The sequence below is a fragment of the Erinaceus europaeus genome, chromosome 5 (assembly GCF_950295315.1).
Source record: "Erinaceus europaeus chromosome 5, mEriEur2.1, whole genome shotgun sequence".
In the NCBI taxonomy this organism is placed as follows: domain Eukaryota; kingdom Metazoa; phylum Chordata; class Mammalia; order Eulipotyphla; family Erinaceidae; genus Erinaceus; species Erinaceus europaeus.
In genome coordinates, this window is record NC_080166.1 from 109,999,436 (window position 1) to 110,019,051 (window position 19,616).

The following is a 19,616-nucleotide window of genomic DNA, read 5'->3' on the forward strand; positions in this document are numbered from 1 at the left end:
ATGTTTCAAGCCATTTGTGAAAAAATCTTGTATATATAAGTTCGTCAGGGAAATAGAGGACACTTTGCCAGGCAAGATAATTTTCACCCAGAATAAAGTAGATTGATTGTGAAGCCATCATTGTAAATAAGAGTTAAGACTATGTTTATTATTATTAGCAGCCAATCCAGCAAACCTAAATAAAAATGATGGAAAGATGTTATAAATTCTCAAGACTCTTCCCTGGACTGCTGGGACTCTCACCATATGAATTTGTAGTCCTTTCTAGTTACCAAAACCTCTTTCTTCTGTATTTATGTTTTGTATTTCCAAAAGTGGGAATCTGATTAGTCTAGCCCTGTCAGTTTTTGATACTATTAACTAATTATCCAAAGGCTTAGAGATGCAACCGTGGAAGGTCTTCTCAAAGAGCCAAAAGCAAAGTCAACAGAGAAATACTATTTGGGATATCCATTTTCCCACAAAGGTGGAAAAAGCACACTTCTCACCTACTGACTCCTCTGAATCAAGGTCCTCGTTTAAACTTAGTTTTAGATTACAATATTTTTCTTTCTCCGCCAAGAAAACTACTTTAACAGCACTGACATTTATGTCACAAGAACACTGTTGAAATTTGAGTGAGAACCCTTTCCAAAGATATTAAATCTTGATGGAACTAACCTATAAAATGAAAACTTCCCTCCACAAGCTGATAGGCAAACTTTTATATGTGAGATTTTAAAGATATTTCATTTTAATAGAGTGTAGAGGATACTGATATAAAGTTTTGGCTAGGTTTTCAGTAATAACTACACAATAACATTGAATCTCACAGACTGCAAATTCAGGTGAAAAAAAAAAAAAAACCTAACCAACGGAACGATTGCCACCTCAACATGCTTCACCTCAGACTGTGTCCAGAGACTTCACGTGTGGAATGACAACCCTTCAGCTTCATTACTCGGGTGAGACCTTTCCTTTTATAGTACACTCTAATTTCATCTCAGGTGGTTCACTTTCTAACAAAGTCCCATAACCTAGATATACACAAGTTTCTGTGAGTGAGAGCATATGTTCACACGTATCCATAAACTACTGTAAAATATATACCTGAAAGCAGAAGTACACTAGAGTTTGCAGTGAGTACCTCCCTAACACTTCCCTCTCCACTATTCCAAGCTTTGGGTCCATGATTGCTCAACAATTTGTTTGGCTTCGTATGTTAACTCTCTTTTCAATCACCAGGTTCCAGATGCCATCAGGATGCTGGCCAGGCTTCCCTGGATTGAAGACCCCACCAATATGTCCTGGAGCTCCGCTTCCCCAGAGACTCACCCTACTAGGGAAAGAGAGAGGCAGACTGGGAGTATGGACCGACCAGTCAACGCCCATGTTCAGTGGAGAAGCAATTACAGAAGCCAGACCTTCTACCTTCTGCAACCCTCAATGACCCTGGGTCCATGCTCCCAGAGGGTTAGAGAATGGGAAAGCTATCAGGGGAGGGGGTGGGTTATGGAGATTGGGTGGTGGGAATTGTGTGGAGTTGTACCCCTCCTACCCTATGGTTTTGTTAATTAATCCTTTCTTAAATAAATTTTTAAAAATCCAAAAAAAAAACCAAACGTGATTAGACTTATTTTCTTTCTGGAGTTCTCATCCCATTAAGTTGTGATTGTTAAAGACCCATGTTAAAATCACTAGTTCCATATTCCACAAGCTCAACAGGTCACTTTACCACTGTGGGACAATGAACATATTCATTATGTTATTACATACAAGGCTGTTATGAACATCTTTATATTTTTTCTATTGAAAATTCTTCCAGATAATCAGTTCCCATAAATTGAGTCTTTAAACTACTAGAACAGAGCAGGAAAGATAGCTCACCTGGAAGGGTACATGCCTTGGCATGCATGTATCTCTGGTTCACACCTCAGCACCACATAGAAAGTATAATGGCACCAGAGGAAGTCCTGTGCTGTGGTATCTCTCCCTCTCTGTCTCTTATCCCCAATGAGTAAGAGGCCTGGAAGTAGTGAAATAATGCATGCATGAGACCCTGATTCTACAAACATAAATGAATACTAGTACAAGTGATCATTATAACAATTTTACAAAAAAAAAAAAAATCAACAGGAGTGGGAGTTGGCTCATGTAATAGATCTCATGCTATGCCATGCACAAGGACCTGGGTTCAGAGCTCCAAAACCATGTAAGAAGGAGGCTTCATGAGTGGTGAAGCAAAGAGGAGTCCCTGGTAACAAATGTGTGTGTGTGTGTGTATGTTTATACATATATATATATGTGTGTATATTTTTTTGAAAAAAAAGGATTAGGAAAAAAGAAAATACAAATTATCTGAGAAATGATAGTAAATAAGCATGGACTCAAGACCTGGAAGAAATGGGCCAAAATGAAAATTGCATCAAGATATTGAGATTATGCAAAATTAAACCTTCCAGAAATGTATTAAATAATGCTAGATTTTGCTGGAGTTTGTTTAAAAGACAGCTGAAGATTTTTTTTAATTATAAAATGGGATGTAAGAGCTTCTCATTGAAAAAAATGTTTATTCTTAACAAAGTATGTGGAAAAAGATTAACTTTCCAAATTGTGGTATATATACACAATATAATACCACACAGCTGTAGGAAACAATGACACACGTTCCTTTCCTAAAACATGGATGCAACTAGAGAATCATGTTGAGTGAGATAAACCAGAAGAAAAGAATGAATACCAGATGATCTCACTCACTGGTGGGCTCTAAAAAAGAAACAAAGCACCGTCTCCCAATTGTCTCTCAATTTCTGTCTGTTTTATCAAATGAAAACAGGAAGGGAAAAAATAGCCACTGGGAGTGGTGGGTTCATAGTTCCTGAACCACGATTCAGTGATAACCCTGGTGGCAATTAAAAAAAGGAAAGAAGAAAAAAGAAAGACAACTATCAGAAGAGATATATGTACACCTATGTTCAAACAACATAATTTGTAATAGCCAAAACCTGGAAAGCAACCCAAATGTCCAACAACAGATGAGTAGCTAGGAAAATTGATATCCTGTGTATGAGAAAATATTTTCTTAACCAAATGCACCACCACCCAAACTCTCCACATTTACAATTTTTTAAAAAATGTACCCAAAAATATGTGGAAAGATCTGCAGTAATGTACACAAGAGAATGATTAATTACTAAGATATTTAAAACAAATGTTATTGATATGGGCAACTAAATAAATGAGACATATACCTGAAAACCATGAAGCACTTCTCCAATAAAGTCTTAAAAAGAATATTCCTGGGAGTTCAGCGGTAGTGCAGCGGGTTAACCACACGTGGCACAAAGCACAAGGACTGGTGCAAGGATCCCGGTTCAAGCCCCTGGCTCCCCACCTGCAGGGGAGTCGCTTCACAAGCAGTGAAGCAGGTTTGCAGGTGTCTATCTTTCTCTCCCCCTCTGTCTTCAACTCCTCTCTCCATTTCTCTCTGTCATATCCAACAATGACAACAATAACTACAACAATAAAACAAGGGCAATAAAAGATAATAAACATTTTTAAAAAATATTCCTAGCCCCAAGAACCTCACTAGTCTAGTTAGCATTGTACATGAGTATTCCATTTAACTCCTTTTCCCTGATATATTTTTTTAAATATTTTATTTGTTAATGAGAAAAGAGGAGAAAGATCCAGACATGACTCGGGTACATGTGCTGCTGGGGATTGAACTTAGGACTTCATGCTTGAGAGTTCAATGCTTTATCTACTGCGCCACCTCCTGGACCACTTTTTCCCTGATTTAGATTTTAATATTTGCACAACTGAAAGCTTTGTTAGAATGAGTGCTTCTTTAGTGAAACAGATATTTCATATTATGTTAAGTGCCTCTTGATCTTCTGTAAATCATATTTTAGTCACCTTTCTTCCACAGGGGAAGGGATGCTACTTTTTTATTGCTGGGGGCAATGGAAGTCGGGGTTCCCTGCTGCACCTACATAGGCTTCCAGGGAAGGCCCTGCTGAGGAAGTATTCTACCTCATAGTTGATGCTGAGGAGACTGGCTTTGTCACCACTGCAGGGTAAAAAGTCCAGACTCAACAACAGGCTTTCTCTGACACTCAGATCCAATTTCTTTGTTGGGCCTTCTCATTTAAAAAATTTTTTTTTAGTATTTATTTTCCCTTTTGTTGCCCTTGTTTTTTATTGTTGTGGTGGTTATTATTATTCTTGTTGTAGATGTCATCATTGTTAGATAGGACAGAGAGAAATGGAACGAGGAGGGGAAGACAGAGGGGGAAAGACAGACACCTGCAGACCTGCTTCACTGCCTGTGAAGCGACTCCCCTGCAGGTGGGGACCCAGGGGGCTCGAACCGGGATCCTTGCACCAGTCCTTGCACTTCGTGCCATGTGCGCTTAACCTGCTGCGCTACCATCAGACTCCCTTTTTTTTTAATTTTTAAATATTTATTTTACCTTTTGTTGCCCTTGTTTTCTATTGTTGTAGTGGTTAGGGCCTTCTCATTTTTATTTAGTTTGATTATCTTTAAAAGTTTTGAAGAAAAAAAAAGTTTTGAAGGTCAGAGAGCCCAACAGGTTCAACACCTACTTCATTGCCATGCACGCAGCCTAGGTTCAAGCCTTGGCACCCAGAGAAGTGCTTTGGCAATGAAGGAAGCTCTGGTGCTGTAGTGTCTCACCAGTGTCTCTATCCAAATGAAAAGATGACCCAGAGCAATGAAACTGTACATGTGGGGGAAGATAGCATAATGGTTATGTAAACAGATTCTCACACCTGAGGTCCCAGGTTCAGTCCTCAGCACCACCATAAGCCAGAGCTGAACAGTGGAGATAGAGAGAGAGAAACTGCATGTGTAAGGCCATGTTTACACACACACACACACACAAATTTTAAGATGTCTTCTCTGATCTGTGTAGTATTTAGACATACGTGACTTAATCTTTACATATTTTGAGATTTTACCTGTTCTTTCTACTATTGATTTTTAACTTCATGGCATTGCTTTCTAACAACAGATACAGCATGGTTTCTTTTTTTTTTTTTTTTCCTAGTTTTCCAAGATGTATTTTGATGTTGTTGTTGTAGAATATGATCTATGTGATCTTGAGAAGATTGTACTTTTAAGGCAGTTGAAAGGTGGGTGGGTTCAACTACGTCCTTATTGCTTTTCTTTCTGCTGGGCCTGTCCACAAATCCTCCACTAAATAATTCAGATAATCTTGCCTTTCAGCCATATATGCAGATGGCTAATGGTACATCTAAACCACAGCATATCTAATGGGATGTTATAGTGGGCTTCTGAGAATCTCTAGAAAACCCCTTTTCTCCCCCCTCTTTGTTGTGTTTAACAATAAAACAAAAATAAAGGGATTTCATGAAGAACCAAACTACTAACTTCATTACTGATAAAAATGGGAGAGAATATAGCTTACGGAGTGCTCTCTGGAACTGGCATATGCAGCCTGCTCTATTGACAGGGTCAGAGTGGGGCTTGCCCTGAAGAACAGAGCATAACTAGAACCTTTGTGAGCTTCGAGCTCCCCAAGAAAGAGAAGCTGAGCAGAGCACATCCAGGTATTTGCCTTTCACACTTACCCATCAAAATAAATTACTCCCTTGGGGAAGAGCTAATAAGAAGGTGGAGGGGGTCAGAAGTTACACTAATTACATTCTCTCCAAATGGAAGAGACATCAAAAGTCTTGGAGGAACTCCCTATACCTCAGCCTTCCAACAATCCATTAAACCTTAAAAAAAAAAAAAAAAGAAAAGAAAAAGTCTAGTTCACAAACACATAAGATATTTGCATTATTGGAAACTTTAATTCCAGGGCAGTATATGCCAAATGTTGACTAGCTGAAGTTAATACACAGGTTGGAGCTCATATTACAAGGAATGGCTCTAATGGAATGTTTTGTATTTGATCTTTACTCTTGATTCAGACAATGATAGAGTAGATTTATGTTAGAAAAGAAGTGACTGGGTGTGGGGAGAGAAAGACAGAAGTTAGGGATGTAGGAACAAAGAAAGGAAGAGAAGTAATCACTGTTGGCCAGTTAAGTAGACAGATCCAGGTTTTTAAATTTTTTTCCCCCATCTTTTCTGCATTCTACACACCAGATTGAGACAGTGGTATTTTTTTTTAAATTAATTTACTCATGTTTGCCACCAGGGTTTATCACAGGGGTTGATGCCTGTGCTACAATTTCACTGCTTCTGCAACCCTTCTTTTTTTTTAATTTTGGGGAGGGTCAGAGACTGAGAAGAGACACCCGCAGTACTGATACACCACTCACAAAGCTCCACCTCTGCAGGTAGAAACCAGGATTTGAATCCTGGTCCTCACCATGGTAATATGTGTACTCTTACCAGATGAGTAATCACCAGGCCCCGAGAGTGGTCAGTTTCTACATCTAGAATCCCTGCAGGCAGGTAGTGAACCTGTAGGATTTTGTTACACTTTCCTTAATTCTTCTCTGAGGAAAAAAAAATGTTTTTAGAATTGTTTGGGTTGGTCCCTCGTAATAGAAAAGGTAGGGCAGAGCAACATTCAAAGCTGCGGTGTTCAACACAAATATTATAGGGGCATGTCTGTGCACCAGACTTTCCTACAGTGACAACCAATGAATCTCAGGGTCGTTTATCCTGCACCAAACCAGACAGAACAACTCAGAACAGGTGGGAGCAGAGACTGGGTGTTCTTTGAGAACTGTATGAGCAGTAGGAGCTCTGTCTTGGTTCAAAAGTTAAACTAGAATTAGGCAGGAGCAAGGAATTAAAGGCATACAGATTAGAAGAAGTCAAACTCTCCCTATTTGCAGATGACATGATGGTATACATAGAAAAAACCCTAAGGAATCCAGCAAGAAGCTTTTGGAAATCATCAGGCAATACAAGTAAGGTGTCAGGCTACAAAATTAACATTCAAAAGTCAGTGGCATTCCTCTATGCAAACACTAACTTAGAAGAAGCTGAAATCCAGAAATCAATTCCTTTTACTATAGCAACAAAGACAATAAAATATCTAGGAATAAACCTAACCAAAGAAGTGAAAGACTTGTATACTGAAAATTATGAGTCACTACTCAAGGAAATTGAAAAAGACACAAAGAAGTGGAAAGATAGTCCATCTTCATGGGCTGGAAGAATTATATACTACCCAGAGCCATATACAAATTTAATGCTATCCCCATCAAGATCACAGCCACATTTTTAGGAGAATAGAACAAATGCTACAAATGTTTATTGGGAACCAGTTTAAAAAGACCTAGAAAGAACTGGAGGCATCACACTCCCAGATCTCAATTTGCATTATAGAGCCATTGTCATCAAAACTGCTTGGTACTGGAACATGAATAGACACACTGACCAGTGAAATAGAATTGAGAGCCCAGAAGTAAGCCCCCACATCTATGGACATCTCATCTTTGACAAAGGTGCCCAGACTATTAAATGGGGAAAGCAGAGTCTCTTCAACAAATAGTGTTGGAAAAAAATGGGTGGAGACATGCAGAAGAATGAAACTGAACCACTGTATTTCACCAAATACAAAAGTAAATTCCAAGTGAATCGAGGCCTTGCATGTTAGATCAGAAACTATCAGATACTTAAAGGAAAATATTGGCAGAACTGTTTTCCACATAAATTTTAAAGACATCTTCAATGTAATAAATCCAATTACAAAGAAAGCTAAGGCAATCATAAACCTATGGGACTACATCAAATTAAAAAGCTTCTGCAAAGCAAAACAAACCACTACCCAAACCAAGAGACCCCTCACAGAATGGGAGATTTTTTTTTTGCATGCCATGTATCAGACAAAAGGCTAATAACCAAAAATATAAAGAGCTTGTCAAACTCAACAACAAGAAAACAAATAACCCCATCCAAAAATGGGGGGAGGACATGGACAGAATATTCACCACAGAAGAGAGCCAAAAGGCCGAGAACACATGAAAAAATGCTCCAAGTCTTGGATTGTCAGAGAAATGCATATAAAGACAACAATGAGATACCACTTCACTCCTGTGAGAATGTCATACATCAGAAAAGGTAACAGCAGCCCATGCTGGAGAGGTTGTGGGAATGTCAATTGGCCCAACTTCTGTGGAGAAGAGTCTGGAGAACTCTCAGAAGGCTAGAAATGGCCCTACCCTATGACCCTGTAATTCCTCTCCTGGGGGTATATCCTAAGGAACTCAACACATCCATCCAAAAAGATCTCTGTACACATATGTTAGCAGCACAATTTGTAATAGCCAAAACCTGGAAGCAACCTAGGTGTCCAACAACAATTGAGTGGCTAAGCAAGTTGTGGTGTATATACACAATGGAATACTACTCAGCTACTAAAAACGGTGATTTCACTTTTGTCAACCGATCTTGGATGGAGCTTGAAGAAATCATGTTAAGTGAAATAAGTCAGAAACAGAAGGATGAATATGGGATGATCTCACTCTCAGGCAGAAGTTGAAAAACAAGATCAGAAGAAAAAACACAAGTAGAACCTGAACTGGAATTGGAGTATTGCACCAAAGTAAAAGACTCTGGGGTGGAGGGATGGGGGGAATACAGGTCCAAGAAGGATGACAGAGGACCTAGTGGGGGTTGTATTGTTATATGGAAAACTGAGAAATGTTATGCATGTACAAACTATTGTATTTACCATTGAATGTAAAACATTAATTCCCCAATAAAGAAAATTAAAAAAGAAAAAAAAAAATGGAGCCGGGCAGTAGTGCAACAAGCACGTAGTACAAAGCACAAGAACCCTTCCTCCCCACAAGAAAAAGAAAGTTAAACTCGATTGTTTTATTTCTGAAAATAAATGTATAAATAAAAAGATGATATACTGGAGAATTGACTCACTGTAAAAATCTGTCTACTTCACCAGTCATTCTCTATTTTTTGCTTTGCCAGGCAGATATCTGAAAGTGGCTCCTATCTCTTATGGCCAACTTTTGTCACTGAATAGTGTGGGTAAGTCGCATGTGATCATCAAGAAAGGAGTTGGATTATGGTTGTTGATATCCACTAAGCCCATGGTTAGAAAATCAGTCCCTCTGGTGGACTCCCAATTTTCTTAGAAAATAAAGAGAATAAAAGGGGAGAATGAGGGAGTCGGGCTGTAGTGCAGCGGGTTAAGCGCAGGTGGCGCAAAGCACAAGGACAGGCAGAAGGATCCCGGTTCGAACGCCGGCTCCCCACCTGCAGGGGAGTCGCTTCACAGGCGGTGAAGCAGGTCTGCAGGTGTCTATCTTTCTCTCCTCTTCTCTGTCTTCCCCTCCTCTCTCCATTTCTCTCTGTCCTATCCAACAACGACAACAACAATAATAATAACTACAACAATAAAACAACAAGGGCAACAAAAGGGGATAAATAAAAATTTTAAAAAAAGGGGGGGAGAATGAATATGGGATGACCTCACTCATAGACGCAAGTTGAGAAACAAGATCAGAAAGGAAAAGATTAAGGATAAGTTGGTGTACTGCACCAAAGTAAAAGACTCTAGGGTGGGCAGGGAGGGTTCAGGTTCTGGAACATGATGGCAGGGTGGGGGTTGAATTGTTATGTGAAAAACTGGGAAATGTTACCCATGTACAAACTCTTGTATTTTTCTGTTGACTATAAACCATTAATCTCCAAATAAAGAAAAAGAGATGTAGGACAGGAGATGGACTTTTAATGCAAGTGGCAAAAACATATCATCCCTTCAAGTACAAACCACTCAAAAATATGAAAAAGACTCAGTTATGAACAGGGTAGAGTCTATAGAACTAAGATCCATTGTATTGCTCTTTCACAGTAGTCGACACTTTAAAAAATAAAGCTTAAGTATCCATGAGTACAAGCAGTGAAAGAATTTACCCTGAAATCAGAAACAATCTGGCCACCAACTTGTTTTCCAATCACTTCCCATCCGGGATTTCAGTACTCACACCCTGAGCAAAAGCAGTGAGTCACTAATGTAGCATTACTTAATAGATTCATGATGAAACTGTGGGGTACTGGCCTCCCAAGACCTCCAAGCTTCAGTCCAGAGAGATCTGTGTGAGTTTCCCCCTCTCCCAAACAGCTGGAGTGCCTTATTGCAAGGTAAACAAGCAACTCCCTCTCTTTTGCTTGTGTCCCTTAAAATCAATTATCATCTAAGTTAACTTTTATTCCACTTGCAGCAGAGAATTAAAGTAAATTTAATTCCACTTGCAGCAGAGAAAATATAAGGAGCCAATACTAGGTCAACGTGATCCTATTATAATCACCCTTTGCAAAAGAGCTGGCAGATACAATGCCCACATCAGGTTGGACTTACTGCAAGTCCTGGAGGCATCTACTAGCACTAAGAGGCAGCATGGTCAGGAAACACACTGAATAACGCCTACCTTTTTCTTTTGTATAAATCTCACCTAATCCTCAGATACATATTGTGCTTCCCAGCAAACAGGTAAGGAAACTGAGGCTTTGGTAAAGCAAATTGCCTGAGCTTGCATGGAAGTAGATACCTGAGTCCAGAGTTAATCTGGCTTCAGAACTCTGTCTTTGTGTTACACAAAGCTGCCTCTCTCAATAATCCATAGGTTCCTCAAGGATAGAAAGAGGAGGAAATTTTAAATATTTTTTTAAAGCCTGAAAAGCCAACTACATAATAGTTAGTTTAACTCTGCTCACTTTGCAGAATTACAGAGAGAAGGAACTGCCTTCTTAGCAGTTTCATTCTGTCACTCTTCCACACTGCCTTGGTGATACTGCCCTCTAGTCACATTATGTACAAAGTATATGTATGCACAAAGCTATACAAGCCAGAAGGGCACTCACTCAGAAACGTCATAAAGTAGGAACTCAAGGCTGTTGATCAACTCTTCAAAAACCATTTTCTGGTTTTTTTTTTCCCCCCTTCCTTATAACAAGTCTTAATCAGATACATTGGTCTTAACACTTGAACTTCCTATCACATGTATACAAGGAGCTAGAAATGGGAAACCCAACAATCTCAAATGTAAGGGAAGGAAATGTGTCATTAGAGAAGATGTATTATACTGGAACCTCTGGAAATTGATACTGAAATATTAATTTCACAGAACTGACAGTTAATTGTAAAGCGCCATACTGAGTAACAGCCAAAACTCTAAAAAGAGGTCCCAATAGTTATTTGACCAAGAACTCATCAAAACAATCTTACACAAGTACTACATGAATACTTCCGAAGGTGACTTGATATTATCAGTATTTTAAGGGCAGAAGCTGTTCTGCATATTTCTTCTTATTTTTTGAGCACACTTTTGTGCTACTTACTGATCCTGCTATGCTTCCAGTAAAAGAAGCTTAAAAGCTAAAAGATGAAACTATTCTCTAAGGAAAAAATAGTTCATGTCCTTCTGTTGAAGATGAACTATTTAATAAAACAAATAAACACAAAAGAAGTAGGAAAGTTGGTTTTTACCAGTGTGAGATAAGAAAATATCTATAATTTTTGGATAGCTATCTCTGTTGTTAAAAGTTTAATACCCTCTTTATTTAGCTATTGAAGGTATAAAATAATTTTCATGAAAATCAAGTGGTTTTGAGAAAGCGGCTTAATTTAAAAAAAGCTAAGACAAAGTCAAAGCATGCAAGCACGTTCTATTTAACTTTTCTGAGTACGAAATGAGCTTTTTTCGTTTTTTACTCAATGATTTAAAGATCTCTCAGTTTAGGAAGCATGGTTCAAATAAGAATACAAGTTTATAAGTAGGTCTGACCTAATTTGATTCACATTAAAATTGAATTGCAAACTATCAATCTCCTAAAATACAAATTATATGACAAGTGATGTTCCATACTTCAGCCTAATTCCATGCCAGTTATTTCAATCTCAAATAAGATGTCACATATTTAAAAAAAAAATCTGTCATGTAAATGTTTTAGCAAAGTCAATCTGGTAATACTAAGCCTTAATATGTGAAACTAGTCTTCAGAATGATAAATCAGATAACTTTTACATCTATAGAATTTTATTAACAAGTATCAGCATGTTTTACATACGGGCAAGAACATTCCTATTATAACAAGTGATACAATACTATCTAACAGTTGTTACTTGATCAAGAATGAGGTTTTAAAAATGTACTAACATTCTATATGATTAGACAAAGAATAACCAATAAACAGCAAAAGAAGCACTCGACAGCAGTAAAAGTATAAAAGTTCATTGTTTACAATTTACCATAAACTGGAATCACTCACATATAACTTTTATTTTTAAAAGAGAAGCTGGGGGAGGACTATGCATGCTCTACATGCCAAATAAATGGTTGGTTGGCCAGCAAAAGCTGTGGCAATAACTGGCTCCCACCCTACTACTCCAGTTTCTTCTCTCAAAGTATATTGGGTTCAAGTAGTCATTTCATGGAGCACTTAACCATATGTGCCACTGCTTGGCCTCCCGTCAAGTCGTCTTTTAAATTAAATCTTTTTTTTAGTATCTTTATTTACTGGATAGAGACAGCCAGAAGTCGAGAAGGGAGTGATAGAGAGGGAGAGACAGAGAGACACTTGCAACACTACTTCTCCACTTGCAAAGCAATCCCCCTGCAGGTGGGGACTGGGGACTCGAACCTGGGTCCTTGTGCACTGTTGTGTGCTCAACCAGGTGCACCACCACCCGGCCCCAAGTTGTCATTTCTTAGAACAATGTACAGTACCGTATCAAGTGAACATTTAATTTATTCTCAAATTAGGTTTGTTTTTTAAGAGTGAGGTGAGACACTATTATAATTAAGCCAAGAAAATAAAAAGAACCAGGACTATTCTGAGTAAACTCAGGATATATGTCATCCCAGTAAAATACAGTAGCAGATGTACTACCATTGCTCTTAAACAATGAGGGACATTACAGATTTTAAAATTTTGTATTATGTTAAGGAATCCTGAATTTTTTTTGCCATATGAACTTTCTGAACTTTCCTTTTCCTGTCAGGAGAGATTTTATTAGAACATACATTGATTATTATTTTAAGATTAAAATTCATGAACAAACTCAAAAGCATAGGATATAGCAAAGGCTCAAAATAAAAGGCTAGCACTTCCCTCTATTAAACAGAGACTTTCATTTTAATCACGTAATAGCCTTTTTTCCCCCTAGTTTTAAGTTTCTAAAATCTATCAGAAAACTGTCACTTTACTTAATAAACATACAATACTGGACAATACTGTGACAATACTAGCTAGGTTATTCAATATACTAGAAATAATAGGTTTTGACCTTAACTTCCAAGGCATATTTTACCTTTATTCAAAAACTGTTTAGATATCTTAACATATACTTTAACTTCCAATCTTTAAGGCAAAGTGCAAAAAAAAAGTTGGTAGGTGCCCCTCAAACACAATAGGAGCTATTCTAACTAGGCTCACAGGAAATGGAATATGTAAGGTTTGATTGATGTGGAAGGAAATATAAGATTTTTAAAAACAGTATTCTGATTTTCCTTGTATAATGAAATTTAAGACTACCATTGCATTGAAACAACTTTAGAGGATTAAGTAATGTGTACACTTGAATCTTTAAAAAATTGTGTAGGGAAAAAAAAATCAGATGAAAGGGTGAAGTTTTAATGTTGGATCAAAAATAACACATACATATTCAGAAACCAAATATAAACACAAAGCTAAGACAGCATTTAAACAAGTTGATGTTTGATAGTTGATAAAATGATTTTAAATTATCATAGCTTCATTTTATTAAAAAATTACTGGGGTAGGAATACAGCTTAATGATTATGCAAACAACTTTAATGCCTTAAATTTGAAGGTCCCAAATTCAATCCCCAGCAACACGTAAGCCAGAGCTGAGTAGTGTTCTGGTAAAAACAAACAAAATAAAAGAGCAACTGCACCAAAGTAAAGGACTCTGGGGTGGGAGTGGCGGGTGTACAGGTCCTGGAACATGATAGTAGAGGAGGACCTAGGTGGAGGGGTCAGAGTGTTATGTGGAAAACTGAGAAATCTTACACATGTACTAACTAATGTGTTTTACTGTGGGCTGTAAACCATTAATCCTCCCAATACAGAGGGGAAAAAAAAAAAAAAACTAAACGAACAAAGTAGAGGTCAACAAAAAAATTAATAAGAGCTCTCAAATGAGTTTCCATTTCTTAAATCAGAATTTTAGTTTTCAAATTAGGCAACAAAATTAAATATTTGGGTTTTTTTTGTTTGCTTAGCCCCCATGCTATTAATTTAAGAAGCATAACACTGGGTGGGGGTAGATGGCATAATGGTTATGCAAAGAGACTTTCATACTTAAGGCTCCAAGGTCCCAGGTTCAATCCCCTGAACCACCACAAATGGAGCTGAGCAGAGCAAAGCTCTGGTTATTAAAAAAAAAAAAGCTTAACTCTTTAACAATAAAATTCTTCTGTTGGGGGAGAAGAATAAATAAGGGAAACAAAAATAGGAGGTTCATTAGCAAAATAAAACTGTATACTTTATTTATCAATAGCAATGAAATCAGAGAAATACCAAAAAAAAAAATAGAGAGAGCATATTGAATTTTATTTGTCAGAAATGGAAAAATGTCCCTGAAAAGTTTCAGATATGTTTTTCAGTATTAGTATCTAAAAATAAACAATTTTCTGTTTTATATAGATATAGTAAGTGATTTTGAAGCTTAAGATGCTGTAATGTCCATCAATTATAATATTGACATTCAAAGAAAAGACATGTTAAATGATTTGCAAGATGATGTAAAATATGAATGCAAAGCAGATTCTGATTGCAATAATGTTCATCCCCCACTCCACACACATACACCACACACGCACTTAAAACACATACATAACCATACCACTATATTCCACAAAGATAGATTTCCTTTACTTGAAAGCAGGTATTTTTCCTGTATCTCAACCCAAGATATTATTTTCACAAATTAATCCTACAATCATAAAGCACGAAGCTACTAGAAGTACAAGTTTTTATTTGCAAAGTTTAACAAATTAAACAGCTAAAAGAAAAATAATTACAATGTTGAAAGATACTTTTATTGGCTTTTTAAAATGTGAATGAGTATCTTGTCCAGAAAATTAATTTCCAAAAATGTTTTTTAAGTGAAATAAATACAGTAGCTAATACAATCTCTTTCTGCAAGAATCTCTAAAATGAGCAATGCTAAAAACCCAGGTTTTCATATGGGAACCCCTAGAACAGGCATGGAGGAGAAGGGAGGAAAAGTTTTCTTACAAATAGCATGTGGAATATTCTCACAGTTTCTTGCTATTTGTCCTGAAAAAGAACCCTATCTTAAACACCCAAATGTTCTCTACATATTAAGTAGCTTAATTTAAAATTAATGAAAAGATATACAGATACAATTTCTAAGAAAAGAATGCATAAAGTGATTTATGCATGGTTATTTACACAATGAGTTTTGCTTAATAATGATGTAAATATCATATTCAAAAAATCTGACAAGGCCTTTCTAATAATCAGCGCTGCAGGTTTCAAAAAAACTATGTAACATAGGATGTTTCATCTGTCGTTACTCGGTGAAACTAAGAGCCAGAAACTAAAGCATTTGGCATGGTTAATAATATCATTTTTATTATAGTAAATGTTGGGTGAGAACTCAATGGCACTTACAAGCTGGAAGACTGTCTACCTCTCAACTCTTTCAGTTGTATCTAACACTGATTACCCAAATGTGACTGGATCTTACTACTATAACTTCATGGTTTCTTTCAAGTATATGTAAGTCTTTTAACGGGGCACATATGCAAGTATGCAAAACAAGTGAAATATAAACACTTATGAGAATGAACAGAAATGGCTTTTAAGCATAAGCCACCCTTGCCATTTGATTTTGAAGCTCTATCTTCATGAGTTTGTCTTCTATTAAAGCTATTAAAGTTATAGATTTACAGATGATCTGAAATTTTCACATTGGTGTTAGGAAGGAATGTCTGGTCGATGCAGTCTAGGAACAAAGAAATAATTTATTTTAAATTACATTTATGAATAATGCAAAAAATATAAATAGTATAGATAATACACATATTCTAAAACATCAGCAGTATGATAAAAACCTATTTTCTAGCAATATTATGTATACTAGTATATAATATTATTTTGCTATAGATGACAATATATCATACAGTAGGATAAATTCTATATTTTAAAGTTTCTACAGAACACCATCCAGAAAACACTAATGTTTTCTAATTATATTTTAGACTCCTGAAAGGCAAATAAGATAATCATGTTGAATACGCACAGCAAATCATGAAAAGTAGCAAAATTATTTTGCCTTTTATCTTACTGACGAACTCTTAATGTCACTGCTTGCAAAGACATTTTACTTGGGTTAAAAAAGAAAATGTAACATCATCTGGGGGAGGAAGACAGCTTTAATGTAACATTTAAAATGATATTTTAGGGGCTGAGAGACAGTTCACCAGTAGAGTAGTTCACCCTTCACTGTGAAAAGACTCTTGATCAAGTCCGCAGCATCATGTGGGGGCTCCATGCAAAAGGGACACTTCATAAATGATGGAACAGTGCTGTGGTGTCTCTACTCTCTGCCTATATGTGAAATTGAGAGGGGGGAGAGGGGGAAAAAAAAAAGAAGGAAGAAAAAAAAAAAAACCCAGCAAGTTTGCCAGGAGGGGTAGAACTGTGTAGCTGGCAAAGTCCTGGAGGCATAAATAGAGTATTTTAATGTCTAGAAAACAATAGTATCCACTGTACTCTTCGATGCAGATAAGTAAAATTAGGTTAGCTAATCTATAGATTATAAGTATTTAAACAATCAAATCACAAACTATACAATTTATAAGCACAATAGTTTTGACTGGTGAAATAGCTCACTTAGCTACTGTACTGTTCTGCCCTGTGAACAATCCAGATTCCAGCCTGGCCCAACCACACTGAAGCAAGTTTAAGTGCTATGGTCTCTCACTTTCTCTCTGCCTCTATTTAAAAAAAAAGTAGTAGTAGCAGCAGTAGTCGTCATCGTCCTCTTGGGACTAGGTGGGCAGGTGGTGGTGCATTTGTCACCATGAGTAAGGACCCCTGCAGGTGGGGAATCTTCATAAGTTGTGAAGCAGTACTGTAATTACTGGGTATTTCCCCCTCTCTCTCTCTCTCTCTCTCTCTCTCTCCTCTCATCCTGTGTCTCTCAGTCTCTGTCATAATTTTTAAAAAGGGAAAAATAGCCACCAGAAGTGGTGGATTCACTGTGTAGACACCAAGCCTCGGCAATAACCTTGGTGGCAATTAACAATAATAAAACAAAACAGCAGGGGAAATAGCATAATGGTTATGCAAACAGACTTGCATGCCTGAGGCTCTAAAGTCTATCAATCCCTTGCCAACCATAAGCCAGAACTGAGTAGTGGTCTGGTGGAGGGAAGAAGGGAGGGAGAAAGGAAGGAAAGGAGGCTACATCTTTAAAAAATATATAGTCTTGGGCTGAGAAGATACTAAAATGAACACACAAAAAGATTTTTATGCCTGAGGCACCAATGGTTCCAGGTTTAATCCACAGGGCCACCATAAACCAGAGGTGAGCAGTGCTCTATAGATAGATAGATAGATAGATAGATAGATAGATAGACAGACAGACAGACAGACAGACAGACAGACAGACAGGCAGGCAGGCAGGCAGGCAGGCAGGCAGACAGACAGACAGACAGACAGACAGACAGACAGACAGACAGACATAGAGTCTTACAATACTCTTGAAACACTGTGTACATACATTTAGAAATTGTTTTAGTAGATGTTTGTACAATTCAGATACTTTAAAAAGTTAAATCATTTCAAGATATGAATGCATGACACTTTAAAATATGGGGCCTTTTAATGTGATGTTATCACTATACAGCATCCAGAATCTCTGCTCATTTATTTCTATATTCTCTATGTATCTCTTCATATCTATATTCCCACTTATCCAAGTAGCAGTCTTCATAATACAAAATGACACACAACAGTAACAGAGCTGCTATTTTCTTTTTTTCTTTCTTTAATTTTTTTAAATTATCTTTATTTATTTGTTGGATGGAGACAGTGAGAAATTGAGAGGGAAGGGGGAGATAGGGTAAGAGGTAGAGAGACACCTGCAGCACTGCTTCACCACTTGCAAAGCTTTCCGTTGCAGGTGGGGACCAGGGGCTCAAAGGACCTTGGTTCGAGCCCCCTGCTCCCCACCTGCGGGTGGGGGGGTCACTTCACAAGCAATGAAGCAGGTCTGCAGGTGTCTATCTTTCTCTCCTCCTCTCTGTCTTCCCCTTCTTTCTCTATTTCTCTGTCCAATCTAACAACAGCATCAATAACAACAACAATAACTACAACAATTAAAAAAAAAACCTGGGTCCTTGTGTATTATAAATTCAGATATTTGTTAAGATCAGTCCATAGTAAATTGTTTTTCAATCCCAGATTTCTTTGTTCACCAGGTGTTGGTGTGGATTTCACACTGTTTCATGGATAACAGAATCTCTTCTGTTAAGTGCCTTGTCATATTTGGTTTTTCAATCTCCAGATTTTGAGCTGGTGGTTACTCTGATACATTCTGTTGTCAATCTTTAAAAATAAGTTTAAAAAGTCTGACTCAAGAGTTTCAATTTAGTAATCATGTATTTAGAACATTTTAATTTATGAAATTCAGTGTTAAAATCTAAAATTATCTTATAAAGCATAACTTCTTAAATATCAGTGAGTTATTAAACAGTACTAGATGTATTAAATATACTAAATTTGAATAAATGTGAGTACACTTAAACATGTGACATGATCCAATGGTTTAGGAATAGAATTTAGATTATTTCTTACCTCTATAATAAGAAGAAGTATCTTGTTCTATGAGCAGCTACCATACTTTCAGACATATTTCTGACTTTAAGATAATTAACAAATCCTCTGAAGAAAAGAAGCAGGCCTGAGAAGGTTGAAATCATACAGACATATTATGTTTTTATACAGAGAGGGAGCATGATAAGTTTTTAAAAGACAGTTTTAAAATATAAAGGTAGCCTCTACTGAAGAAATCTGATAAACAGAACTCCATAATATATTTTATACTATAATGCTTAACTCCATCATGAGAAAATGTAGTAAAATCTCAATGCTACTCTAAATTCTTTGTCAAACTCAGATGCATCTAAAGTAAATCCAGCTGTGAAAATACAAAATAACATTAAAAATATATACTATGAAGTAACTTTTCTAAATACTAGCTATCTAAATTCATTTAAACTAGTTGACTTCATAGAAATACCATCTATAGCAAAATTTCAATTAATACTATTCTAAGTCATGTCTATTCACATAAACTATTTTAAAGATTTTGTTGATTTTTTTAATCTTTTAAGGTTTCTTTTAATATATATTTATTAATGGATAGGGACAGAGAAATTGAAAGGGGAGGGAGAGATAGAGAGACAGAGAGACATCTGCAGCCTTGCTTCACCACTCACGAAGCGTTCCCCCTGCAGATGGGGGCCAGGTGTTTGAACCCGTGTCCTCGCGCACCATCATCATGTATGCACTTAGCCAGGTATGCCACTGCCTGGCCCCCACACGTCAACTATTCAAGGAGGAATATATGCATGGTACTGCTGATAAACTTGTCTAACAATAACGA

The 19,616-nt window shown here is 37.0% G+C and overlaps 1 protein-coding gene and 1 long non-coding RNA gene across 2 annotated transcripts in view; both read right to left on the reverse strand.

Annotated features, from left to right (window-relative positions):
• Positions 1-11,970: 11,970 nt before the first annotated feature.
• Positions 11,971-19,616, reverse strand: part of LOC132538636 (uncharacterized) — a 143,829-nt gene continuing 136,183 nt past the window's right edge. The window contains exon 2 of the long non-coding RNA XR_009549994.1: positions 11,971-12,592. This is a non-coding gene — a long non-coding RNA (uncharacterized LOC132538636). The remainder of the gene's footprint in view (positions 12,593-19,616) is intronic.
• NDFIP2 (Nedd4 family interacting protein 2) overlaps positions 14,932-19,616 on the reverse strand; it is a 65,402-nt gene continuing 60,717 nt past the window's right edge. The window contains exons 7-8 of the mRNA XM_007531389.3: positions 18,806-18,911; positions 14,932-15,947 (exon numbers count right to left, since the gene is read on the reverse strand). Of these exons, the coding sequence (XP_007531451.1) occupies positions 18,808-18,911 (104 nt within the window). The 3' untranslated portion in view covers positions 14,932-15,947; positions 18,806-18,807. The remainder of the gene's footprint in view (positions 15,948-18,805; positions 18,912-19,616) is intronic.